This window comes from Syngnathoides biaculeatus, chromosome 6 (assembly GCF_019802595.1).
Source record: "Syngnathoides biaculeatus isolate LvHL_M chromosome 6, ASM1980259v1, whole genome shotgun sequence".
Taxonomy (NCBI): domain Eukaryota; kingdom Metazoa; phylum Chordata; class Actinopteri; order Syngnathiformes; family Syngnathidae; genus Syngnathoides; species Syngnathoides biaculeatus.
Genome location: NC_084645.1, coordinates 4,217,903 through 4,244,799, shown reverse-complemented (window position 1 = coordinate 4,244,799; position 26,897 = coordinate 4,217,903). Strand labels below are relative to the sequence as shown.

General features: G+C 44.6%; 1 protein-coding gene across 10 annotated transcripts in view; it reads right to left on the bottom strand.

Moving 5' to 3' along the window:
- Window positions 1-298: 298 nt before the first annotated feature.
- meak7 (MTOR associated protein, eak-7 homolog) overlaps window positions 299-26,897 on the bottom strand; it is a 37,169-nt gene continuing 10,570 nt past the window's right edge. For 3 of the 10 annotated variants that reach the window (XM_061822327.1, XM_061822324.1, XM_061822325.1), the window contains 9 exons: window positions 26,319-26,536; window positions 25,962-26,213; window positions 25,751-25,895; window positions 23,767-23,930; window positions 22,855-23,061; window positions 18,895-19,081; window positions 15,349-15,467; window positions 11,315-11,491; window positions 299-1,417 (listed from right to left, as the gene is read on the bottom strand). In XM_061822327.1, coding sequence (XP_061678311.1) covers window positions 1,292-1,417; window positions 11,315-11,491; window positions 15,349-15,467; window positions 18,895-19,081; window positions 22,855-23,061; window positions 23,767-23,930; window positions 25,751-25,895; window positions 25,962-26,213; window positions 26,319-26,489 — 1,548 coding nt within the window. In that variant the 5' untranslated portion in view covers window positions 26,490-26,536 and the 3' untranslated portion in view covers window positions 299-1,291. Of the gene's footprint in view, window positions 1,418-10,584; window positions 11,004-11,314; window positions 11,492-15,348; window positions 15,468-18,894; window positions 19,082-22,854; window positions 23,067-23,766; window positions 23,931-25,750; window positions 25,896-25,961; window positions 26,214-26,318; window positions 26,537-26,618; window positions 26,693-26,897 lie in introns of those variants that run through there. The other 7 variants (XM_061822326.1, XM_061822323.1, XM_061822329.1 and 4 more) reach the window with 7 other exon arrangements.

Below are 26,897 nucleotides of genomic sequence, written 5' to 3'. Positions count from 1 at the left end.
ATCGACAATGGAATGGTTCACAAAAAAACGTATCCAGGTCTTAGAATGGCCAAGTCAAAGTCCAGACCTGAATCCAATTGAGAATCTGTGGGCAGAGCTGAAGACTGCTGTTCACGAACGCTCTCCATCCAACCTCACTGAGCTCGAGCTGTTTTGCAAGGAAGAATGGGCAAGAATTTCAGTCTCCTGATGTGCAAAACTGATAGAGACATACCCCAAGCGACTTACAGCTGTAATTGCAGCAAAAGGTGGCGCTACAAAGTATTAATGCAAGGGGGCCCAATAATATTGCACACCCCACTTTTCAGCTTTTTATTTGTTAAAAAAGATACAAATAGCCAATAAATTTTGTTCCACTTTATGATTGTGTCCCACTTGTTTATTCTTGACAAAAAAAAAATAATAATTTTATACCTTTATGTTTGAAGCCTGAAATGCGGTGAAAGGTTGAAAAGTTCAAGGGGGCTGAATACTTTCACAAGCCACTGTATATCTGCAATGAAAATTACAGGCCTCTCTCATTTTTTGTAAGTGGAAGAACTTGACCAATTGGAGGCTGACCCGGTATTTTTTACCCACCGGTATATCTATGGTGTATTTAGAGAGAAGCACACGTTAAGACGCCTGGGAAGTATTTAAAATTGTGAAAAAAAGAAACCTTTTGGCATTCAGACTTGTACTGTGAACATAGCCTAAGTATGTTTGTATTATCATATTTAGGTGGTACTCCTACATCCACTGAGTATAAGCTACTTAAGCACTCTCAGGCTTCGCTTTGCTTGTTTACAATTAAAAAAACGTCAAGAATTCCAATTATAGGCTGGGAAAATGTGACATCACTGTATATATAGATGACAGTCTTTAGTGTTCAACGCCAGGATGTGTTGGCAACACCAAACTTCAGTCTCGACACTTCCTGTCGATACGCAGACTTGTCACCATCTTGATGAGGCCGATGACTGTGGTGTCATCTGTGAAATTCAGATGTTTGACAGCCGGGTGTCTTGAGGTGTAGTCCTTTGTGTAGAGCACGAAGAGCAAAGGGAAGAGGACACAACTTTGGGGTCCCCCAGTGCTGATAGTGTGCGTGGATGAGGTGGTGTCTCCCAGCCTCACCTCCTGTGTCCTCCCCATCAGAAAGTAGGTCCCACTTGGAGCTGGCAGGCGATGCTTGGCCATTGAATCTGATTCTGTTTCTGACTTGTTATTGGTAAAATAAAAATAAAATAACATGACAAATTTCCCATTTGCTTGCGCATCAGATTTAACATAAGGTCAGATGATGATGACTTCAGTGCTTCTGGACATTTGACTCCCTCAGACCTTGACTGTGCAGGTTTTTGCTTGTCATCTCCATCATGACCTGGACCTCTAGATCCATATCCAAGACACTCCCCTTTGCCTCACCTTCTCCACCCTGAAACAAAAAACAAACACCAGATTCCATTTCATTAGTTTGATATGAGAAGTGCATTTATGAAGCAAGTTTTGTTGTGCCAAATACTATATCACTAGTTCATTGATGTACCTTTCAAACCCTACACTTTCAAACTATTTGAAACTGGTCATTTATATCAGACTTAATAATATTGGTCTCAGAATAATGGACATATCAATCACCAATGGGTTAAGGAATTGATAAACAATCCACATGTGGCTCTGATGACAGAACATCAGTTGAAACAACCAAGGCTTAATTTACACTACATGGCTCAAGTCCATCCATCCATCCATCCATCCATCCATCCATCCATCCATCCATCCATCCTTCTGAACCATTTATCTTCACAAGGTTTGCCACAAGTGTTATTGTGAGCGCAACTGTTGTTTGTTTCTATGTATCCAGCAATTGACTGGCATCCCGTTCAGGGTGAACCCCGGCTCCTGAACGATGATAGGCTCCAGAACTCCTGCGACCCTTGTGAAGGTAAATGGCTCACAAAATGGATGGATGGGTCCAACAAATCTTGGTATTTGTTCTTTTGTGACATCCTGGATGAGTCATCTTTGCACTCTTGGAGTAATTTTAGTTGGTCCTCCACCCCTCTGGAGGTTTCCCACCGTTCAGTTTTCTCTATTTGGGGATAATGCCTCTGACAGCTGTTTGCTGGTTCCCCAAAGCCTTGGAAATGGCTATGTAACCTTTCCCAGACTGATGTATTTCATTCACTTCGTTTCTCATTTCTTCTTGAATTTCTTTGGATCATGGCACGATACATTGGTTATTGAGATCTTGCTCGGATCAGCATGTTTGCGTCCTGGCACAATAAATGTTTTAATAGCATACCATGAATCACGTAAAATATCCTACACAGCACTACTTGTGCACAGGTGCCATGAGTGGCAAAGCTGGATCTAACTGGTGATCCTCCCTACCACTGCAAAACATTTTCTCATTTCTGTTATCAATCCATGCAATTTTGTTGACTATGAGAAATAAATGACTCAATACATGTATTGGATATTGTCGCTGTGGACATTGAGGAATCCATTGTTCGACCTCATTCTATGTCGCATTTGGCGATGCGATACTGGATATTTCGGACATTGTATGAATCAAAATCAAAATGATTTTTAATTTGCCAAGAATCCATCCATTCATCCATCCATCCATTTTCTTTGTTGCTTATCCTCACGAGGGTCGTCGGAGTGCTGGAGCTTATCCCAGTTGGCAACGGGCAGGAGGCAGGGTACACCCTGAACTGGTTACCAGGCAATCGCCGGGCACATAGAGACAAACAGCTGCACTCACAATCACACCTCAGGTTAATTTAGCGTGTCCAATTAATGTTGCATGTTTTTGTGATGTGAGAGGAAACTGGAGTGCCTGGAGAAAACCCACACAGGCACACTCCACATGCAAACTCCACACAGGCAGGTCCGGAATTGAACCCGGGACCTGAGAACTGTGAGGCCAAAACTTTCCAGTTGACCGTGCCACCCTTGCCAAGAATGTAGAAAATAAGGAATTTGTCTCCGGTAGTTGAAGCTGCTCTAGTACAACAACAATTGACAGAAGACAAAGACAGCTGACCCCTAATAAATTTCAGATAAAGACGTTGCGAGTCATCGAGCAGTAGGTTACTTGTAATTCAACAATGATTGTAGAATTTTTTTTTTGGACAATAGTGGTATTTACTCACTCACACAGTTTCCAAGCCGCTTATCCTCACGAGGGTCACGGGTGTCACGAGGGTCGTGGGTGTCACAAGGGTCGCGGGAGTGCTGGAGCCTATCCCAGCTGTCATTGGGCAGGAGGCAGGGTACAGTCTGAACTGCTTGCGAGCCAATCGCAGGGCACATGGAGACAGAGAACAGTCACATGCACAATCACACTTTGGGGCAATTTAGAGTCATCAATTAATGGATGTTTTTTGGGATGTGGGAGAAAACCGCAGTGCCTGGAGAAAATCCACACAGGCACGGGAAGAACATGCAAACTCCACACAGGCGGGGCAAGGATTTGACCTCGGTCCTCAGAACTGTTACGCCACCGCTCTACAGCTACTCCACCATGCCTTAAAGAAAATCTGTCAGAGAACATGAGGTAGGCTACAAGATATCGATCCCCAAACTATCATGCCATGACCCAAAGAAATTCAAGAAAAAAATGAGAAACAAAGTGATTGAAATAAATCACTCTGGAAATGGTAACAAAGCCATTTCCAAGGCTTTGGGGCTCCAGGAAACAACTGCCAGAGCTATGAATCACAAATTGAGAAAACTGGCAATTGCCAAACCTTCCCAAGAGTGGACAGCTGACAAAAAATGAATCCAAAAGTGTGAATAAGGCTCATCTAGGAGGTCACAAAAGAACCTCTAACAACATTTAAAGACCCGCTGGCCTCGCTAGCCTCAGTAAAGTTCAGTGTTCATGACTACCATAAGAAACACACTGGCCCAAAATGGCAGTTCCCAGGCAAAAACCCATGCTTTCAGCAAGCAATACAAAGACTAATCTCACATATAACATAAAGCATCTTAACTTTTAGAGAAACATTTTGTGGACTGATGAGTCAAAAATTAAATTTTTTTGAAGGTGTGTGGCCTGAATGTCATTAAGGAATCTTGGAGCGGAATAACGGTGAAAATGTGCCACAATTTGTTTGAGCCATGCTACACATATGTGAAACAGTTATTAAAAAAAAAAAAACTGTGGTCATACAATAAAATACAGTGGTACTTCTTTTTTTAAATTAATCCATTCCGGAAGTCCTTTCTTAATGTGAAACTTTCGTAAGTAGACATGCATTCTACATGTAAATTACCTAATTTGGTGTGTGTTGACTGTGGGGAGATAAGCCACTTCTTGAAAGGTAATTTGCTCTCTTCAGCTTTTCATCTTTCATTTTTGGTTGTGTATTTTTCAGCGAATGCACAGTGCTTCTTTTGAAAATGTCTTTCAACAGTACATTTTCTGTTGTTCAAAATCTTGCCACATATCAAGCAAAACAGTAAGCCATTGTCATTGATGATGAATTGATTATGTCCACACTGAAATTATTTTCTTCCAAAACGTTTCTCTTTTGGGATTTTTTTCATGGTTAGGGTATTGCAAGGCTCCCACACCATTAAAGTCGGTAGCAAGTAATGAAGGCTGATGATGTTATGTAAACGTATACAGTAATCCCTCGTTTTCATGGTTAATTGGGACCAGAACCACCCGCGAAAGGTGAAAACCCGGGACATAGCGGATGATGTACATTTCTGTGGGTACCACAACATTTAAAATATGCCAACAGTATTTGTGCTTTGCATATTTGAGAAAAAGAGATGTTTAGTTAAATCTTTGATTATAAAACCTTATAAATATATACAGAATTATACATTCATAATATAAATTGTAAAACATTTATTGTATTATATTACTGTATAGTTACCATTCATCACTCGGAGCGTTCTGCTAGAGCTGCCGTGTGGGTACCAGAATGTTTAATCAACAGTACAGCATTTATACTTTGCACACTTGAGACAAAAATGACAACAGTACAAGTGTCTAGTTAAACAATAGTAATAAAATAATTTTTTTACTGCAGTACATAAAGTCACAAACAAAGCAAACGTGTGATGTCTCTTCGTGTAGTACCGAATGTCCGTGACACATTGTTGTGACGCCGCTGTTACATCACTTCTATTTCGCAAGTGTGGCACCCCCTCCTCAACAAAAAGAACTTTTGCTCGTGAGGAGAACTCGAGATGTCTCTCTCACCATCTCCAGCCCGTTCTGGCCACATCTACACAAATCCTCTTTTTTATTTTCTTAGGGCGGTCCGAAACATAAGAAACACAGCAAACGTGATAAATTAAGAAACTGTGAGTTCATAAACAAAACAACCATAAGCAAACAAAGCAAACATGAGTCAATGTCATCATAAACAAAGCAAACGTGAGTCAATGTCATCATATTAACCATAGCAAAATAGCATTCAAAGCGAAACAAGAGAGCAAATATGAGAAAACTTAATGTACAACTAATCAATTTAATCCAACTCCCTGTACAAGGACATAACCCCATCAACACAATTCCTAAACTCGACAGCTCGTACCAATTTGTCGCACGCTTTGAAACTTTTCAAACCAACCTTTCCTTGTCGAAAAGCCTCATGTCATGCTCCTGGATTCCAGCCCGGGCTGGGCGTGGCCAGCTAATCAGAAGGCGCACACCTGCGCCTCATGACCACTGATTAGACCCAGTACATATAGGACCCGGGGGACGACAAATACTCCGCTAGATCGTTGTTCTTGATGCCTCGTTCCCGCACTCTTGTTTTCCTGACTTCTGCTCTCCGTGCACTGACCCACGCCTGTCCACTGACCACCCTCGTAAGCCCATCCGTACTAGTACCTCAGATTGTTTGGACTGTCTACCGGATCTCAGACCTCGGACCGAATAAAGGTTTCCGCTGTACTGTCTGCTGTCTCTGGAGTCGTGCATTTGGGTCCACCCTTGAGCCCCGTTCCGTGACAGAACGATCTAGCCAGAACGTGGACCCAGCCGACTCCGAAGCCATCCGCCGCGCGCTGCAAGGGCAGGGCAAACGCCTGGGCGAGCAAGAGGCTGCTCTCCAGGGTATGAATCAACGGATCCAGGAGCTCTGTGCCCAGCTGGAACCGTGGCTAGCTTCTCAAGCTAGCGCGGCCGCTCCTGTGCCTCCCCGTACCGGTATCACTCCGCTCTCTCGACCAGAGCGGTTCTCAGGCGACTCCGGTAACGTCAAGCCCTTCCTGGCGCAGTGCGATCTCCACTTTGAGCTGCAAGCGTCCGCTTTTCCCACGAACCGCTCCCGGATCGCCTTCGTCATTTCCCATATGACGGGGAGGGCGGAGGCGTGGGCCACCGCCGAGTGGAGTCGTAACTCGGAGATCTGCCGCTCATGGGCGAGCTTCGTCTGCGCGCTCACCCAGGTTTTCCAGTACGCGGCTCCGGAACGCCAGGCGGCGTCCTGGCTCATGACAATTCGCCAGGGATGTCGCCGCGTGTCCGACTACGCCATTGAGTTCCGGATCCGGGCTGCCGAGAGCCGTTGGAATGAGGAGGCCCTCCATGAAGCGTTTTACCAGGCACTGTCCCCACAGATCCGTGGCCACCTCGTTGCCATGGATCTTCCGCCTTCGCTAAACTCCCTCATTGCATTGCCCCTCAAGGTGGACCAGCGCCTCACCGTGCAGAGGCAGATGGAAGGCCTGAGGGAGGAGGAGAGGGAGAGTGTCAGCCCGGTTGCTTCCCGGCCACCCGTGTTGTCGGCTTCATCGGAATCCATGTAAGTGGAGGGGCTTGGCGGCTCAGCGGAGGAGCGCTTATGTCGGCGACGAGAGGGGCGCTGTTTCTACTGTGGTCGTTTGGGACACATAATCGCCCGCTGTCCGACCCTGCCGAAGCGCCCCGACCGTGGGATCTTGACGCCGGTGAGTGTGCGGTATACTGGCGCAAAGACGGAGCGATCACTGTTGCACCTCACAGTCGGGACAGAGGCTCATTCCTGCGAGCTGACCGTGTTCATTGACTCTGGTTCGGAGGCGAACCTCATACATCCGCGGATAGTCGAAGCGTTGTGGGTGGCAACCTTCCCCACGCAGCGTCCTCGGGTTGCGTACGCCGCCAACGGCAAGTTCCTCTGCCGTGTAACATACCGCACGCAAACTATACGTATGGACTTTCCGGAGGGGCACACAGAGCGTATAAGTTTCCACATTTTCAATTCTTGTAACAGTGACATAATCTTGGGGAGCCCGTGGCTCAAGAGACACAATCCGCACATTGATTGGGTCACGGGTCGGATTAGGGCATGGAGTGAGGACTGTCGCAAGCAGTGTGGCGTCGCCGGGGAGGACAGAGGGATCCAAGTTGCCGAGCTTAGCACCGCGGCCGAATTAGTCACAGTACCCTCTTGCTACTATGATTTGAGGGAGGTTTTTTCGGAGTCTAGAGCACGAGCTCTGGCGCCGCATCGGCCTTACGACTGTGCCATTGAACTCCTCCCGGGTACCTCACCTCCCAGAGGGAAACTGTTTTCGTTGACAGGACCGGAGCACCAGGCAATGAGGGAGTACATCGAGAAGTCCCTGGCAACAGGACTAATTCGACCGTCATCCTCACCAACCGGCGCGGGGTTCTTTTTCATTAAGAAGAAGGATTCCACCTTGCGACCCTGCATCGACTACAGGGGATTGAATGACATCATGGTCAAGAACAGGTATCCCTTGCCCCTGATAGCTACAGGCTTCGAACTCCTTCAAGGAGCCCGGATCTTCACCAAGTTGGACTTGCGCAGCGCCTATCATCTGGTGCGGATCCGGGAGGGTGACGAATGGAAGACTGCTTTCAACACTCCCACGGGGCATTACGAGTATCTCGTGATGCCCTTTGGACTGACCAACGCCCCGACTGTTTTTCAAAACTTCATTAATGACGTGCTTCGGGAGTTTTTGAATAAATCAGTCTTTGTATACCTGGATGACATTCTCATCTTCTCGGCAGATCTAACCTCTCACATTCGACAGGTCAGAGAAGTGCTCCAGCGTCTGCTGCAGCACCAATTGTACGTTAATGTGGACAAGGGTGAGTTCCATCGGGCATTAGTGTCCTTCCTGGGCTTCGTCCTGGCCGAGGGAGAGATACGCATGGACCCCGGGAAGGTCGATGCGGTGCGGCGTTGGGCCACCCCCACCAACAGGAAGGACGTACAGAGGTTTTTGGGATTTGCTAATTTTTATAGGAAGTTCATAAGGAACTTCAGTTCCGTGGCCGCTCCTCTGCATGCGCTCACCTCTCCACACACCACCTTCTCGTGGTCCGGGATCTGCCAGGAGGCTTTCAACAGATTAAAGGCAAATTTCACTGCTGCGCCCGTTCTAATTGTTCCGGACCCAGATAACCAGTTTCTGGTGGAGGTGGATGCATCTAATTCAGGAATCTGAGCAGTCCTGTCTCAGAGGAGTCCCAGAGACGGTCGGATCCACCCGTGCGCATTCCTGTCTCGGAGGCTGACCCCGGCAGAGAGCAACTACGACGTGGGAGATCGGGAACTGCTGGCGGTCAAGAGCGCGTTGGAGGAGTGGCGGCACTGGCTGGAGGGCTCGCAAGTCCCGTTTGTTGTCTTCACGGACCACAAGAACTTGGAGTACCTGAAGACCGCGAAGCGGTTGAACACCCGTCAGGCCAGGTGGGCCCTATTCTTCACTCGCTTCCACTTTACTCTGTCCTTCCGCCCAGGCTCCAAGAACGGCAAGCCGGATGCACTCTCGCGGATCCATGAGGGGGAGCGCAAGGAATCAGAGACCGCTCCTATTCTGCCAGAGGCGTGCTTCGTGTCCGGCTTCACCTGGGCGGTCGAGTTACGGGTGAAGGAGGCACTGGGAGAGACACCGCCGCCCGCGGAGTGTCCGCCGGACCGCCTTTTCGACATCCCATCTCTGCGGGGAGACGTCGTCACCTGGGCCCATACCAACAAGACGGTCTGTCACCCGGGTATGGCAAAGACACGTTCAGTGGTGGAACAGAGGTTCTGGTGGCCCAACCTCAGCAAGGACGTAAGGGAGTTCGTCAACGCCTGCCCGGTGTGTGCGGCCAATAAGACTTCCGCCAACGGCCCGTTGGTGAGTTGCGACCCCTGTCCACTCCCTTTCGTCCGTGGTCACACATCGCGCTGGACTTCGTCACCGGCCTGCCGCCCTCCCAAGGGAACACAGTGGTCCTGTCTGTAGTGGACCGTTTCTCCAAGATGGTCCATTTCGTGCCGCTTCCAAAGATCCCGTCGGCCAAGCAGACAGCCCAGCAGGTGTTAGACGAGGTCGTCCGTTATCACGGGCTACCCCGGGACATCGTTTCGGACAGGGGTCCGCAATTCAGCGCTCGCTTCTGGAAAGAGTTCTGCAGCCTTATCGGCGCGTCAGCTAGTCTGACATCGGGTCATCACCCCGAGTCGAATGGCCAGACTGAGAGGATAAATCAGGAGCTGGAGACCGGTCTTCGATGCCTGGCCTCCAGGGACCAGAGCACGTGGAGCCAGCACATCAAGTGGGTGGAGTATGCCCACAATTCTCTACCCTCCGCCTCAACAGGTATGGCTCCACTCCATGTCGTGCACGGTTATCCTCCGTCCCTGTTTCCTCCACTGGCCACAGACTCCGGGGTCCCGTCGGCCCTGGCCGTGGTGCGATGCTGCAAACGGACCTGGGAAGCAGTGCGGAGGACATTGCTGCGCATGAGCAGCGCCTACAAGGCCGCCGCGGATCGCAAGAGGAGGCCAGCGCCAGAGTTCAGAGTGGGAAAGCAAATGTGGCTCTCCACCAAAGATCTCCCGCTGCGGACGGAATCCCACAAACTGGCTCCCAGGTTCGTTGGCCCGTTTCCCATTTCCAAGGTTATTAACCCGGTCGCCGTCTCGCTGAAACTGCCCAGGTCGATGAGGGTGCACCCTACGTTCCACGTCAGCAGACTTCGCCCGAATCGCACGTCGTCGCTGGCTCCTCCGCTCAAGACCCACCCGCCCCCCGCATGGTCGACGGTGGGTTGGTGTATAGTGTGCGCCGGTTGCTATCTTCCCGCCGCAGAGGAAGGGGGGGTCCAGTACCTGGTGGACTGGGAGGGATATGGCCCAGAGGAGCGCTCCTGGATCCCCTCCCGCTTCGTCGTGGAGCTCTCCCTCATCAGGGACTTTCACGCGGCTCACCCAGAGCCGGCCGTTGAGGGGGGGGGTACTGTCATGCTCCTGGATTCCAGCCCGGGCTGGGCGTGGCCAGCTAATCAGAAGGCGCACACCTGCGCCTCATGACCACTGATTAGACCCAGTACATATAGGACCCGGGGGACGACAAATACTCCACTAGATCGTTGTTCTTGATGCCTCGTTCCCGCACTCCTGTTTTCCTGACTTCTGCTCTCCGTGCACCGACCCACGCCTGTCCACTGACCACCCTCGTAAGCCCATCCGTACTAGTACCTCGGATTGTTTGGACTGTCTACTGGATCTCAGACCTCGGACCGAATAAAGGTTTCCTCTGTACTGTCTGCTGTCTCTGGAGTCGTGCATTTGGGTCCACCCTTGAGCCCCGTTCCGTGACACCTCATCCTCGAGTGGGTGAATCTCTCATTGCAGCTTGAGGTTAATCATCACACATTTCGCTTCATTATTGAATTTTATTGAATTGGTTTTATACATGTTTACAACATTCGTTTTGTCGCGCACCGCTGATTCATCCATGCCAGAATGGCGCCACAAAAATTTAACTTTTGCTGTCTTTGATCATATTGAAAAGTTTCCTCTTCCTCAGTCACCGGGATGTTTTTCTGCAATCCACGAAAGCGAACGCAGCTCCCTCCTATTCCTCAGTTACTGGGCCGTTTTTGTGCAATCCGCTGTCCACAAAGCGAACGCAGCTCTCTATTGGAACAGTCCACTTGTTTTGCATCTTCCTCTTCAGCTTGGGTGCTTCGGCAGCAGCTTTAAGATTAAGCACAAGCACTTTGGAGGAATTTTGAACTAGAGAAGTTGTCACACACACTAACAGTATAGGAAATGGTGGGGAGAAAGGAGGGAGGGAGGGAAGGAGAGAGAGAGTTGTTGGGTGGAGCTTCGATGATGCAGCCAATCAGCTCCAAAAAGCCGATATGGCCTTTTTTTTTGATTTCTTAATGTGATATGGTATGTACTAAATGCCGATCTGGCTTGAGCATTTTGGCTCAGTGACAGCCTCTGCTCATTTAGAGACAATTTCTGAGAAAATATCAATCTATATTTCTTGTATATACTGCACTTTAAAAGTATCTTGAATACTATTTGTCTTTGAAAATGCAAAAATTAGTTTTTCTTACCTCCTCTAGCTCAGGTTTTCCAACTGCCCATACTTCCATTGAGTCCAAAATAAAGTCCTCATCCCCCGAGAGTTGAGGGCTTCCAAAGGTTGTACAAATTGGCCGTGCACGGCTGTGACCATGTCTAAAATCGCTATTCAACCAAAGTCCAAAGTAATTGTGCTGACCGCCCATGCCCTTACAAAGAAAGAAACCAGAAGAAAGAATCAAACATTTTCAAAACACATTATTGGACTGATAAAATGAAACATGCATAATTCAAGTTTCCTGACATTAAAGATGTACTGCCCACAAAATAACAAACTGAGCTGGACTAATGTTATTTGCACATCAACAGGCTCCTCCTGGCTGACGATAGCTGGGATAAGCTGCAGCACTCCCCCGACCCTTGTGAGGATAAGCAGCTTAGAAAAAGGATGGATGGATTGATGGTGCCAGGTTTTATTTCACAAAAGTCTGCCATTTGGAACACAGGTGTGTCAACTTCTTACATCATGGCAGCAGACTTCTTTACTTTATTAAAAAATATATTTTATATATTTTTTTTAAATATTTTTTATAGTATATTTTTCTTTCATGGCAAAATGCACTTTTACAATCCTTGAACATCCATCCATTTTCTGCACCGCTTATGCTCACTAGGGTCACGTGTGTGCTAGACCCTACTCCAGCTATCTTCGGGTGAGCTTTGGGATACACCGTGAACTGGTTACAAGCCAATTGCAGGGTACATACAAATAATCCTTGAACATTGTTTTAAAATTCCAAAGTGTATCAAAATGGGGCTACACATGTAATTGTTCAATGATTTATTATATAAAATATTATGAATACCGTAAAATAGTAATGGGTAGATGATCCCTCGTAATCTAACTGTACTGATACTGTGTCAGGTACGTTTCCTTGTTGCTCAATATGGACATCTATTGGATCTTAAATATTATTGCAGACAGCATTTACATGCTTGTGTTTGAGGTAGGGAGTTTAAGAAAAAAAGAGCGCTTTGAAAACCTGTCCTTGATTTGGAAATTTTGGCATTCAGACAATCACTCACGAAGGGGTTTGTGTGGTTGTTTGCCTATAAATTGTAGTGACTTCCACTTACGTGGAAGGGTGTGGGAAGATAGGCTCCCACAATCAGAACCCGAGTGGTGTTCTGTTTTTGGACTTCTGTGCTAATCACGCATTGCCCAGGGTTGGATGTCCACATGTGGACTATGCACCAGGACACCCTGGCTCACTGTTCGATGATCGACTTGTGGACATGTCATCGGACTTGTGGCCGCATGTCTTGGACACTTGGGTGAATAGAGGGGCGAAGCTGTCAACTGATCACCACCTGGTGGTAAGTTGGTTCCGATGGAGGGAGAAGATGCCGGTGCGATTTGTCAGGCCCTAACGTATTGTGAGGGTCTGCTGGGAACAGCTAGGAATTTCAGCTGCCACCTCCCAAAGAACCAGTCTACATGTGTTTTGTGGACGTGGAGAAGGCGTTCGACTTTGTCCTGTAGGGGGTTCTTCGGGAGTATGTGGTACCAAACCCAGCATCGTTGTCACTGGAGGAAACTCCATCATACAGACGCATACTTCTGAGGACGTAATACTTTTGAAATTTTTCAAACCAACCTTTGCTTGCTGAAAAGCCTCATCCTCGAGGCAGCTTGAGGTTCGTCAGCACTTTCTTCACCCTCTTCATCATCGTCACTGGGCCATTTTTCTGCAATCCACTGTCCGCAAAGCGAATGCCGCTTCCATTTTGAACAATCCTCTTATTTCACAGTCACCACACATTTCGGTTACTTATTAAAAGCTATTGAAGCGGTTTTATGGATGTTTACCACATCCTTCTTTATGTAGTATACCGCTGATTCATTCATGCCATAATGGCGTCACAAAAGCCTAATTTGTGCTGTCTTTGATCATATCCAAAAGTTTTACTTTTTCCCTGATCGTCATCATCTTCCCCTACCTCTTCCACGGAGTCACCACACATTTTCCTTCCTTATTAAAAGTTATTGAAGCGGTTTTATTTAAAAAAAGTTTAACGTTTTCACTGATTGTAATCGTCTTCCTATTACTCTTCCGCGCTTTGGAAGAAGCTTTCGCATCAGAACAGCGCTTTGGCTGCATTGTGAACGAGAGAGGTGATTGCGCACACAGTCAACAGCGGAGAAAATGGCAGATAAGGATAAAGGTGAGGGTGGAACGGAAGTAGCTGGGTGGGGCTTCGATGACGTGCAGCCAATCAGCTCACGAGATAAATCCTCACATGCCCTCATTGGTCGATATCGTGCCTGGGACCAATCACTTGCCTTTTATGCGTCTTCCTGTAATACAGTACTGTTGTATGCTGATCTGGCTTTTTTGGGGGGAACTTGATGCAGTGAAGTTGCAATAGGTGAAGCACGACATAGAGAGGTATTACTATAGTTGTCAACGACATCTTGGACATACAGTGCTGTGAAAAAGTATTTGCCCTTCTATGTACCCTGGCCTTAGTGTACTTCACTATAGCATCTCTATCACCCCCTAAATAACATTTGTAAACACACTGCCAAAAAATCTCCCCAAAACTGTCAACAAAACAATGACAGAGAACACATAGTAGCCAATTTATTTAAAACTACTACAGTGCCTTGAAAAAGTATTTGCCACCCTCCCAAGTTTTTTTTTTTTTTTTTTGCAAATCACACACATTTTCAAGTCATCAACGCAATTTCAATATCACTCAGAGACAATGCTAGGAAATACAAAATCCAGTTTGATAAAATTTGTGACAATTCAATTTATTAAAGCACACAAAAAAAATCCAAACCTTTCAGACTGAAAAAGTAAATACACCCCCCCACACTAACTGACTAACCACAAATTTGGGAAAAGTGAGTTCAATTTGACTAGCCACACCAAACCTCATTACCACCATAATTGTTGAATCAAGAAATCACTTAGACTGTCAGAGAATGTGAAGTAGGCTTCAAGAGCTCACTAACCAATGCATCATGCCACGAGTCAAAGAAATTCAAGAAGAAATGACAAAAAAAGTGATCCATCAGTCAGGAAAAGGTTACAAAGCCATTTCCAATTCCCAGGTTGCCATTTCCTGTTTCCTTCCTGAGCGGTGTGATGTCTGGACATTATACTTGCATATCATTGTTCGAACAGATGAACGTGGCACCTTTAAGCATCTGGAAATTGCACCCAATGATGAGCTAGGCATGGGGCACTCCATAATTCTCTCTGACTTTGTGACTGATTTCCGATTTTCCCATAATTTCAAACAAGGAAGCAGAGTTTTTGGGTTGTGGCCTTAAATGCATCCCCAGGTGTGCTGTCAATTAACTCACACGTCTGTTAACCTCTCATGAGCTTCCAAAGCTCAGACCTCATCATCTGGGCTTTTCCGTGTTCTTTAAAGACATAGTGCTTTTTGTGTATGTAAACTTTTGATCTCAAAGAAAATGAAAAATTTTCTCAAGAAATTCTGTCATTATTGTGGTATTTAACAAAATCAAATAATTTTGCTGATCGTGACTAACCTGAAACAGGGGAAGTTCAGTCTGATTTGACGACAGACAGTGAGACAAAAAAATGAATTGTGTTTTGTATGTAATTCTGGCGTCAACTGTACCTTTTTATTTGTAGGTTATTTTATATTAAAATCATCGTCATGGTATCGATACCAGTAATATCGTGGAACAATATACTTTAATTATCTAATTGTTCGTTACTACCACTAGGGTTTTTTGGGGCAATATTGGAAATAATGCGTTTACTGCCTCACACTGATGTGGTGTGCTTTTTATTTAAAGTTTAAACATTGCTTTTTATTTAAAGTTTAAACATTACCCTTGCTCAAAAACGAGTAACCAAAAACAAATCATTAAAATCCAAGCACTGTGCTTATATGTGACTTTTAGCATGTATGCCTCACAGCCCTTTCATTCTCATAAAGTAAGGGGAAATTTTGGTGATCTTCCTCAATTCCGGAGCCGATTCCATTAAAGTACAGTATGCATTGCCAAGTCTTGCCTCACCAGTCCGTTGGGCATGGTCTGCTGATTCTGGTTGAGGTACATAAAGTGTTGGTTGTAACCTGTAGCTGTATGAACTCTCAGTCTGGGGAATACGGAGAACAGGAAACATCTGGAGTCACCTGCGGAACCACAAACACCAATACTCACACCCAGGAAACACAAATACAGTATGAAGATGTAGCAGAAAGGCAACCCACAAATATACAAATAACTCAACTATAAAAATACATTACTACGTCGTCATTTTTCCAAACCTTTCCCCACTTTTATTACTGGCCTGTTGCCCAGGAGGTGAAGGATGGGTTGTGGGGGGGAGTTTAAATATTTTCCTTTTAAGATGGAAGTCAGTATTTTGGTTTGTGTGCACCCTTCACCTAGGACCCTTTTGCCCTGGGTGACCCAGTCATGGTCATAAAACGAAAATTTTGCTTCAACAGATAATTCAACACAACACAAACCCCTTGACCACGGCTGAAGGAGAGGTTTTTGGAGGGTGACATTTTCAAACATAAACCTGACCTGGGAACTTGAGTCCCTTAATCCAACTGTATCATTAGGATAAAATATGATGCTTTTCTACTTGGCATTTACTCCTGATGACCTAGTTGGAGACTGCAAGTCAGCGCGATTGCCTAACTTCAATAAACTGTCGTTATATTTACCTGTATAGCCCTCATATGTTGTATGAATATGTGTTAATGGGTGAAAGTGAGGCTTTGTAAAGTGCTTTTGGCACTGTGATGGTGTGGATAAAATGCTATGGAAGAGCAGTCCATTTAATCAGAAAAGAGTCAAAGGACTTCAGAGACCCACAGTGGACAACGATAGGTAACATCTCCTAATCTGAACCCATCGACTGGAAAAGAAATACGGTGTAATGAGAGAGTATTTCTGATTATTATTATAGAGATGAAAGTGGATTTTCGTGAAAATTCCTGAAAATACAAATGTGACCACTAGGGGGGTCCGGAGGCATGCCCCCCCCCCTGTGAAATTTTTGAAAAAATGTATGGCTGTGGTGCATTCTGGCGATATCTGTGAACATGATTCAGACAAAAATTTACAGTAAAATTTCTAAGTCCTGACCAAAAAAAAAAAATTGGGCAGAAGTTCCCCAAGGGCCAAGCCCAGAATTTTTTTGCCCCCCATCCCCCTATCACCGGATAGCACAAAATCCCATTTGTCATCAAAATATGATTAAAATATAAATATATATATATATATAATATATATATATATATATATATATATAAATAAATAGCAAGGGGAAGGACGTTACTGTTACTCGTGCCTCAACATCACTCACTCGTGAAAGCAAAACAACGAACTCAAACGCGTGTTCGTTCAATGTTGTCAACTAATATCCGTAATATATTAATTTTAGGCAATTTTTCCTCAATTTTCCATAGGAATTTTCATGAAAATTTGAAAATCAGGAATTCTGGCAAAATCCGTAAGACTTTCATCCCTGCCACTGAAATAAAATCTATCAGAGAACCTAAAGTAGGCTACAAGATCTCAAGAACTAAAGCATCATGCCACGGAGCAAAGAAATTGAGGAAGAAATTAGTGTCTGCAATCCATCAGTTTGGAAAAGATGACAAAGATTTCCAAGCCTTTTGGGCTCCAGCGAACCACTGTCAGAGGCATTATCCGCAAATAGAGAAAACTGGGAACGATGGCAAACCTTCCCAGGAGTGGAGGACCAACTAAAATTAATCTAAGAGTGCAAAGACGACTAATCCAGGAGGTTACAAAAGAAGTTCCAACAACATATAAAGACCTGGAAGCCTGCTTGGCCTCAGTTAAGGTCAGTGTTCCCGAGAAAGACCGGCCAAAAATGGCATTCAGGCGAAAACCCCCACTGTCAGCAAAGGCTCATTTCACATTTGCCAAAAAACATCTTGATGATCCTCAAGAGGTTTGGAGGAAACATTCCGTGGACTAACAAGTCAAAAATGTAACTTTTGGAAGGTGTGCGGCCTGCTACATCTGGCATAAAAATGGCATAGCATTTGATAAAAAGAACATTATGTCAACAGTGAAACCTAATGGTGGCAGTATGATGGTCTGAGGCTGCTTTTCTACTTCAGGACTAGGACAACTTGCTCTAACTGATGGAACAATGAATTCTGCTGTGTACCAGAAAATCCTGAAGAACAACATCCGGCCATCAGTTCATGCCCTTAAACTCAATCGCTCTTGGATCATGCAGTCGGACAACAATCCAAAACCACCAAGTCCGCCTCTGAATAACATACAACATACTTTATGAGGCGGCACGGTGGCGCAGCTGTTCAATCGCGGACCTCCATGTGTCAAATTTGCATGTTCTCCCCGTGTCTGCGTGTTTGTAAGCCTGCCTCCTCCCCATTGACAGCTGGGATAGGCTCCAGCACTCCTGCGACCATCATGCCGCAAAGAAAATGGATGTATGGATATATACGTGTAAGCACATACTTCCCGGTTACTATTTACGGCGATGTCCGCGTGCAAACCCCCTTAACCTCCTCCCGCCATCCCCGCCGCCGTTCAATCGCGAGAAGCCGAACTTGGGGTAAAAAAAAGTCTGTCCACGCCTGCTGTATATTCTCTACATCGAAACCAACCCCTCAGAAAAGCATCAAATCTCTGCGGTCCATATAATGGGACTGTTATTGTTTGGCGTCAGCGCCACGCCCCTCCCAACACGTTGAGTTCCATCTGTGTGTATTTTGGCTCAAACGCTTGAACAGTGTACATTGTTATTTTTGTTTTGTTTGCTCAATGGCGGGAGTAGTAATAACATGGAGCATCAACTCACTGTTAGACTCGCTTTGTTAGGTCTTAGCACACAACACTTCCTGGTTACTTTTTACGGCCATCTGCATGTGCAACCCCCCACCCTCCGCCGCCGGTTGTTCACAAGAGGCTGACTGCTTGAAAAGTACAATCCTCACGAGGGTCAAGGAATGCTGAAGCCAATCCTTGTGGTCATTGTAAATTTTGACTTTAACGGTGAAATCCGATTTACAGCAAAATTTGAGTTATGTCCCACAGTGTAGGAACGGATCTTGGTCATAGACCGAGGACTCTCTGTATGACGTGAGAACAGTCTGTGGTTCATAGATGCGGAACTGCAATGCTTTCCATTTCACAATTTGTAGTTTGGATTCTATTTATTCACTTTTATGTCTTCTCCCAACGTGCAAAATTTGTATATTCTTGCTCTAAAATAAATATATAATCATCAATCATAAATCAAAATATGTATGGGAATGCCAATTGAAAACAAATCCATGCAATATAAGATTGCAGATATTGGTATCTTTCAGTTTCGGGACTGGGTCATTCTGTCATCAAAAGGTGTTTCAACAAAATTTTAGATTCAGGGTCCACATTGATTAAACAAGCTTGGTGAACTTTGAAATGTTTTTTTTCTTTTTTTAATAAATCAATTTCACAATTGTGTCAGTGACATTATAAGCAATGAATTTAATTCAGAGAATGACTGTTTATTGAATGTTTATTATTGGTAATCTCATATATGCTTATATATTTACTTACCATGGAATTGAGGTCTGACTTCCCAGCTGAGGGAGGCAAAGCCACCAAAAATATACCCCTTTGAGTCTTTGATGAGCAGCAAGGTGGGCCCACACTTGGTCAGGCCTCCCACCATTCTTGTGAAGCTCTCACCATGCACCAATGTGGAAAACACAAGTCTCCATGGAGCACTGTATCTATCAGGCAGCTGGAAAGATCAAATATTTGCATAATGTAACAAGGGATGAAATTATGTGAAAAATCCGGATCACTATTAATGTGCCCAAAATGATGATTATTGGTGTTACTATCATATAAGTTAAATGCAAACAAAATCAAGATTATTACCGTAATTTCTCATGTATATTGCATCCTTAACTATAAAGTGCAGCCCCAATGTTGACAGAAAAAAAAAAAAAAAATCAGGAAAACTCTTCTACCAATGTATTTATTTATGCACACCATTAATTTGTTGCTATCAATATGCTACAAATATTGGGAATTATCTGTAGAGTCATACCACTACTTACGAACGTCGCAACTAATCAATAATTCAGGTTACAATAAGCCTCCCTAAAAAAATTTTGTCACTAGTTAAAAAGGGGCGGCACGTTGGCTCAGCTAGTAAAGCGTTAGCCTCACAGTTCTGAGGGTTCAATCCTGGCCCCGGTTGCCTGGAGTTTGCATGTTCTCCCCGTGCCTGCGTGGGTTTTCTCCGGGCACTTTTCTCCAGTTTCCTCCCACATCCCTCCCATGTGCCGTGCGATTGGCTGGCAACCAGTTCAGGGTGTACCCTCCCTCCTGCCCATTGACAGCTGGGATAGGCTCCTGCACTCCCCGCGACCCTTCTGAGGATAAGTGGCAAAGAAAATGGATGGATGGATAGTTAAGAAGGAAATTAAGTATACAAAAGGAAAAAAAATGGTGCTGGATTCTACCAAACGTAAACATCCTGGAGTGCATCTTGGTTTGAAAGTGCTGTGATAGAGCTGCTCTCCCATTGGCTATCACGTAGCCTCTTCCTGGCATCCCATTGGCAAAGAAGGACGTCAATCCTTAGCCATGGTGCACTTCCTGTATCTTGGTTTGTGTGGCGTGATAGAGCTATTCTCCCATTGGCTATGATGTAGCATCTTCCTGGCATCACATCCCCCCATTGGCTAGGAGGGACATCAATATTTACCTGTGATGATCTTCCTGTATCTTGGTCACCAAATCCATTGTCATACGCTAGTGCATACTCACACTGTACAACTTCTTAGCGAATTTATTCATCTTTATTCACAATCGGCCCCAAGAAATTGATGGCCACTGCCAGTGAGAAGAGGACAAGAGTTGTTTTGTCCATCAAAACAAAGCAAGAAATCCTTGAGAAATATGAGTGTGGTTGACTGGCACCGCCAAAGAATATGCAACCGCCATATTTAATGACCATCTGAAGAATGATAGCGGCAAGGGAACTTCAGAACAGGAGCCACAGCCAGGGTTTAGGGGCATCATGTGGGTGGCTTCAAAAATTCAAGAAGAGGACTAAAATTGACTCCGTTGTTCATCATGGAGTGGCATCGAGTGCAGACGAGAAGGTGGCGAAAGAATTAGTTTTCAAATTTCAACAATTGGCAGTGGAAGAAGGCTACGTTCCACAGCAAGTTTTCAATTGTGACGAGACTAGCCTATTTGGAAAAGATGCCTCGAGTAGGAGAAGAAATTGCCAGGCCAAAAGTTGTGTCCCCCACGATCACTTTTCCTAGTTACTCACCCTTCTCTTCGCATCGTTGCTCTACGCCAAAGGTAAATGAAAATAATTTTTTAAAATGATTCTTTACATTATGTACACTTTGAATGCTTATTTTTGGAGGCAAGGGGGGTGGGTCAGGTGGCTTGGAACGGATTAGGCTATACATCTAAAATGCGTTTCTACTTCTGAAAAATATGAGTTACGAAACAACTTGTGGAACAGATTAATTTCATAAGTAAAGGTACCACTCCATTTCTATTTTGCTAGGTTTGTACTTTTATTGTTTGTACTTGTATTGTTTTTCAAAAAATTGTCTGTACAAATATCATTAATAATAATCTTTGTGCGTGTGCTGATGTGGCAGTAATATATACCTCGGGACAGTCACAGGAATCACTTGTCCTGGTCCTTGTAATTGTCAGAACAGAATCCATCAACCAACTAAAATAAATGCTCAATAATGGTACAATAATCCATCTCTACTTTGCGTTTCAACTATTGCAGATTCAGTGCATCACCCCCCCCTCTCCCAAAGTCAAATTGGCTTACAGTAGGTACTATATTACATGAGGCACGTTGATACAATGTGGATTGATACAAGGCAGGTCCCCAGCACAACATGTGGAACAATGAAGCAAAAAAAAAAAAAGATTGGTTGCCAGCACGACATTGACCAATGAGAGCACGAGTGGCAACTTCCCTTGTCCCACAAATTTCCTTTTTGTCTCATTGTCTCGTCCATGCTGTTGACCGGATCTCATATGTACTGTATCTTAGTGTTTGTAATAACAATGCTGCAAGTGAGTGAACTTAAAACCTCTACGAGCCTCTCCCTCGACGTGTGTGTGTGTGCGCGTGCGTGTGTGCGTCTACCCTGCATTTCTCGACCACAGTCAGGCGACTGTTGCAGGCCTGACGTCCTTTCTTTTTTTTAACACTTCGGCAGCAGACGTAACTTTCTCTAACAATGACCAGGTGGTTGACCACACACTTTTACCTGTTTACCTTGCACCGCCCCCCTCCTCCGCTCTTAAAGGGGTATACTCATAATTACAAATGTTACAGGACTTATGCAGCCCATCAATCTGGTTTATAATGACAGCGTCTTTAGCGCCGCCCACCACCGGTGCTGTTGTTAGCAACACAGTCTGGGGAATGTAGAGCAAAGATGAGCTCGACATGCTGCTTATGTTTACTCTTGATAATAATGGCAAAAGTAAAAAAAAAAAAAAATGCTGTTGCTTTAAGATGCCATGAATGTCGGAGTATGTGAAATCTCAGGTTGGTGGCGCACATTACCATAATACATCCATCCATTTTCTTGGCCGCTTATCCTCACGAGGGTCGCAAGGAGTGCTGGAGTCTATCCCAGCTGACAACAGGCAGGAGGCGGGGTACACCCTGAACTGGTTGCCAGCAAATCACAGGGCACATAGAGACAAATAGCCGCACTCAGAATCAAAGCAAGGGGCAATTTAGAGTGTCCGATTAATGTTGCATGTTTTTGGAATGTGGGGGAAACCGGAGTGCCCGGAGAAACCCACGCAGGCACAGGGAGAACGTGCAAACTCCACACAGGCGGGTCTGGGATTGAACCCAGGACCTCAGAACTGTGAGGCCAACGCTTTACCAGCTGATCCACCTTGCTGCCCTACCATAGTACATATAAATATGTAACACAAGACATTGGATATCCTATTGAAATGTAAATGTATACCTTTTTTACCATCTTATAAACCTGTACACGACTATACAAATATGATCTTTTTTATTTTTAATCTATAGCTTAATATAATGCACTCTATTGACCTTTTGAAAATATTTTTGGAAAATTTTGTGCATTTTACATGAGAAATGATGGTATCACAATATTACTTAAATGCAAATAAAACAACATAAACAGTTAAATGCATGACTGCAACATTATTTTAAATTTAAAAAAACATATTATGATATAGTTTTTGACATTATAAACTACAAAAACCAGAGCTTTTGTTGATTTTCCATCATGAATCTATGAAATGTATCTTTATAATTTCCACTTGGGGTCTATTTGACCCGAGCAATATACACTTCCAGAAAATGATTAGACTTCATTGTTACCCAGATTTTTGTACCAGGTATTTTTTGTGAAAATAGGCCTATAAATAAAACAATCATGATATCAATATAGACATTCACAATCAAGTGGCTTGACCTGTGCAAAAAAATGTTATTGGGACATCACTAGGTCAGACACCAACCTGTGATGCAAGAAACATGATGGTAGGAATATCCAACAGACAACGTAAATCCTCCCAGGGGGTATCCTTACAAGATGGCAGCAGAGGAAGGGATGGTCGCACACTTGGCCACACATTCAGTCCCTCAGTTACCAACATCTCCAGGTACAAAGATACTTGGGGTACTCTAAACAGCCAGTCCTCCAAACAGGCAATATCATAGCCTCCCTGGTCTTTCAAGAAAATGAAATTTTTTTGTTACAATTAACTTCTCTCAGGTCAACTTTATCCAAAGAGCATGTTAGAAGAGCAAAAAACAACACCATCTGAAACAAACTGTGGTAAATAAAACAAATAAAAAATAAAGTAATACCAAAAAATATTCATTTAAATTAAAATAGAAAAATCTGGGGTTAAAAACATGAAAATTGTCAATGACATTAAAACACTCCGACAGCACCTCCACTGTGTCAAAAATAAATTCAGTTAGACTGTTTTGGTTTGGTGCATATGCGTACCCTTCAGTTCATAACGCGGATCTTATCCATGCCTGAGCCCCTGCCACCGAGAAACTTTTTAACCACTTTGGTTACCCCAACCCTGGAGAAAGGGGACCCCACCTCAGAGTCCCCAGATTCTGCTCCCTCATAGGAAGCCATGTCATGGGAATTGAGGAATGTATTTTAAGTATTCCAACTCCTCTGGCACCCAGGTTTTTGCCTCAGCACCTCCCTCAGTATATAGCCAAAGTTTTGCCAGAGGTGGGAGTTAAAACTCCTGGCAGAGTCCCCTGTCATAAGATGTTCCCAGGAGATCCTTAAAATATATTTAGGTCTGCCAGGCCCGACCAGCTTTGTCCCACACAATCGTCCGCCAGCGTGAGCTCAAAGATACCGGCACTGACCTGTGGGTCAATCCGGATGTTCACACTACCTCGGTGCCTCTTATCGTGGGCATCTCCACTGTGGAGGAAAGTCTAAAACATCTCAGGAGAACTGGTATCAGAGTCCACGTTGTGTGGTGGTAAGCCCCAAAATATCTCCAAAATATCTCCAGTCCAAATTTCTTCAACTCACACACCAGCTCAGGCTGTTTCCCTGTCAAAAAGGTAATTGTGGTTTGAATCTCTTTTATCGCCATATATCCTTTACATTTTCATACTCGAACCTTACTTACCCACATACCCTTTTAACTTTAATTTTAACATAGACTCGGTAGTATGTGAATTGTGAATTTCAGACCTCTCCATAATTTCTAAGTGGGAGAACTTGCAATATAGAAGAAAATCCCAGATGAATACAGAGGGTTGCATCAGGAAGGGCATCCGGCGTAAAACTGTACTAAACAAATATATGAGGGTTCATTGAAAGAATACCATACTGGATCGGTCGTGGCCCGGGTTAACAACGCAAGTTAGCAACTAAATTGATGAGCCACACAATTGAGTTATGGGAAAGAGCAGTGGAGGCTCAACTCCAGACAGAAGTAAGTATTTGCGAGCAACAGTATGGTTTCATGCCTAGAAAGAGTACCACAGATGCATTACTTGCCTTGAAGATGCTCGCGGAAAAGAACAGAGAATGCCAGAAGCAGCTACATTGTGTCTTATGTGGATCTAGAGAAAGCCTATGGCAGGGTACCAAGAGAGGAACTGTGGTACTGCATGCAAAAGTCTGGTGTGGTTGAGAAATATGTTAGAATAGTACAGGACATGTATGAGGGCAGCAGAACAGCAGTGAGGTGTGCCGTTGGTGTGTCAGAAGAATTTAAGGTGGAGGTGGGACTGCAACAGGGATCTGCGCTGAGCCCCTTTCCCGTTTGGGGTAGTAATGGATAGGCTGACAGATGAGGTTAGACTGGAATCCCCTTGGACGATGATGTTCGCAGATGATATTGTGATCTGCAGTGAAAGCAGGGAGCACATGGAGGAACAATTAGGAAGATGGAGACACGCACTGGAAAGAAGAGGAATGAAGATTAGCCAAAGTAAAACAGAATATATGTGCATGAATGTGAGGGGAAGAGGAGGAGGAGGGAAGCTTCAGGGAGAAGAGATCGCGAGGGTGGACGACGTCAAATACTTGGGGTCAACAATCCAGAGCAATGCTGAGTGTGGTAAGGAAGTGAAGAAATGCATCCAAGCAGGTTGGAACACCTGGCAGAAGCTGTCTGGTCTGTTTTGTGACAGAAGAGTCTCTGCTAGGATGAAGGGCAAAGTTTATGAAACAGTGGTGGGGCCGCCTATGATGTATGGATAAGAGATGGTGTCGCTAAACAGAGAACAGGAAGCAGAACTGGCGGTGGCAGAAATGAAGATGTTGAGGTTCTCGCAAGGCGTGAGTAGGTTGGATAGAGATACGAAAGTGAGTTCATTAGAGGGACAGCCAAAGTTGGATGTTTTGGAGAGAAGGTTCGAGAAAGCAGGACAGTGTCTGACTGGTTTGAGCGTCTGGCTCACAGTTCTGAGGAATGTGGCTCAAATTCCGGTCCGGCTTGTGTGAAGTTTGTATGTCCTCCCTGTGTCTGGGTTGCTTTTTTCGAGGCACTGTGGTTTCCTCTAACATCCCAAAAAAAAGTGCATTAATTGGAGACTCTAAATTGGTTTTATGTGTGATTATGTGTGAATGGTTGTTTGTTTCTATGTGTCCTGCGATTGGCTGATAATCAGTACAGGGTGTATCCCGCTTCCTGCCTGAAGATAGCTGGGAAAGGATCCAGCAGTCCCGTGACCCTTGTGAGGATAAGCGGCTCAGAAAATGGATGAAGATAAGAATTATATACATACACACACACACACACACATAGTGACTGATAAGTATTTTTCTCCATTTTGGCTATATAAATAATAGAATTATGTATAAAGAAATGCATTCATTCATCAGATAAAACAAATAAAAATGGAATAACATTTGCTTACCTGTGGGTTTTAATTCGGAACACAACTGCTCTACCAAGAGTTTGACACACTGACAACCGTCACCCATTTTGGCTGGTTTCCACCCTTGAAGGAGTCCTTTACGGACCATAATCTGAACTACAGCAGAGATAAGGTCCTGTAAGAACTACGGGTGGAAAAACACTGGTAAGGTGGATTTGACAACAAGAAGGTCTAATGACCCTATCCTCACCTCTTTGACTTCCTCATAAGTAACATCCTTGGAGCATACGCCTCCTCGGGACATAGCCATAACAAGAGGAGCTCGTTCTTCTGCAGTACCGTGCAGGGTATCTGCTAGGAAGATGACCAATTGCTCGCGACACACTCCTGAAGTGGCAGATGTATTGACTTTGCCAGATGCTGTTGCTCCATAGTCAATACTACGCATGCCCTGGTATGATCTCCTTATGATGGAGTCTGGTTCCAGCATGCACATGGAGGACTTGTAACACAGAATGATCAAATTGTGAATGTGAAAATAAAATGTTTTTTTCTTTATTTATTTGCAAGCCATGAAGATCAAAATTTCTTATATGTCTAGTACTACCTGCAGCATCTCCAAGGTGAGAGTGTTTATTGCTTCGACATTCTTTAGGGCTCCTGCAGGGACCACAACATTGCCATGAAGGCGGTCAAATACTCCTTCAATCACTGGACGATCTTCTGGACGGAAACGGGACAGTCGCTTTTGCACCACCACACTCTCACTGTTGCCCATAATATGCTATCAGTTAGTTGCATCCATGGTATTATGCTTGTATACAGCTGTGTACAAAAATAGAGAAAATATTTCGAGTCAATCTCAATTGTGATGTTCAAGCTCCTTAGTCCTAATTGCTCTGATTACATGTTAGAGCAGGGGTGCCAAACTCATTTTTGTTGGAGGCCACATTGTCGTTACGATTTCCCTCAGAGTGATGACTGTGAAACCGGAGAAACAGATAATCACCTCATATTATTGGATATACACAACAAATATTGTGAATGAATAACAAACTCTGAAATCAGAAGTCAAGGATTCAGTTACACTATAAATAAAGGGAGATTGGAACAAAAAAATACTTGCAATAGTGGAAAATATTCATTGCATATATTACAATTTAAAGTGTCACTGACGCAAAAATCA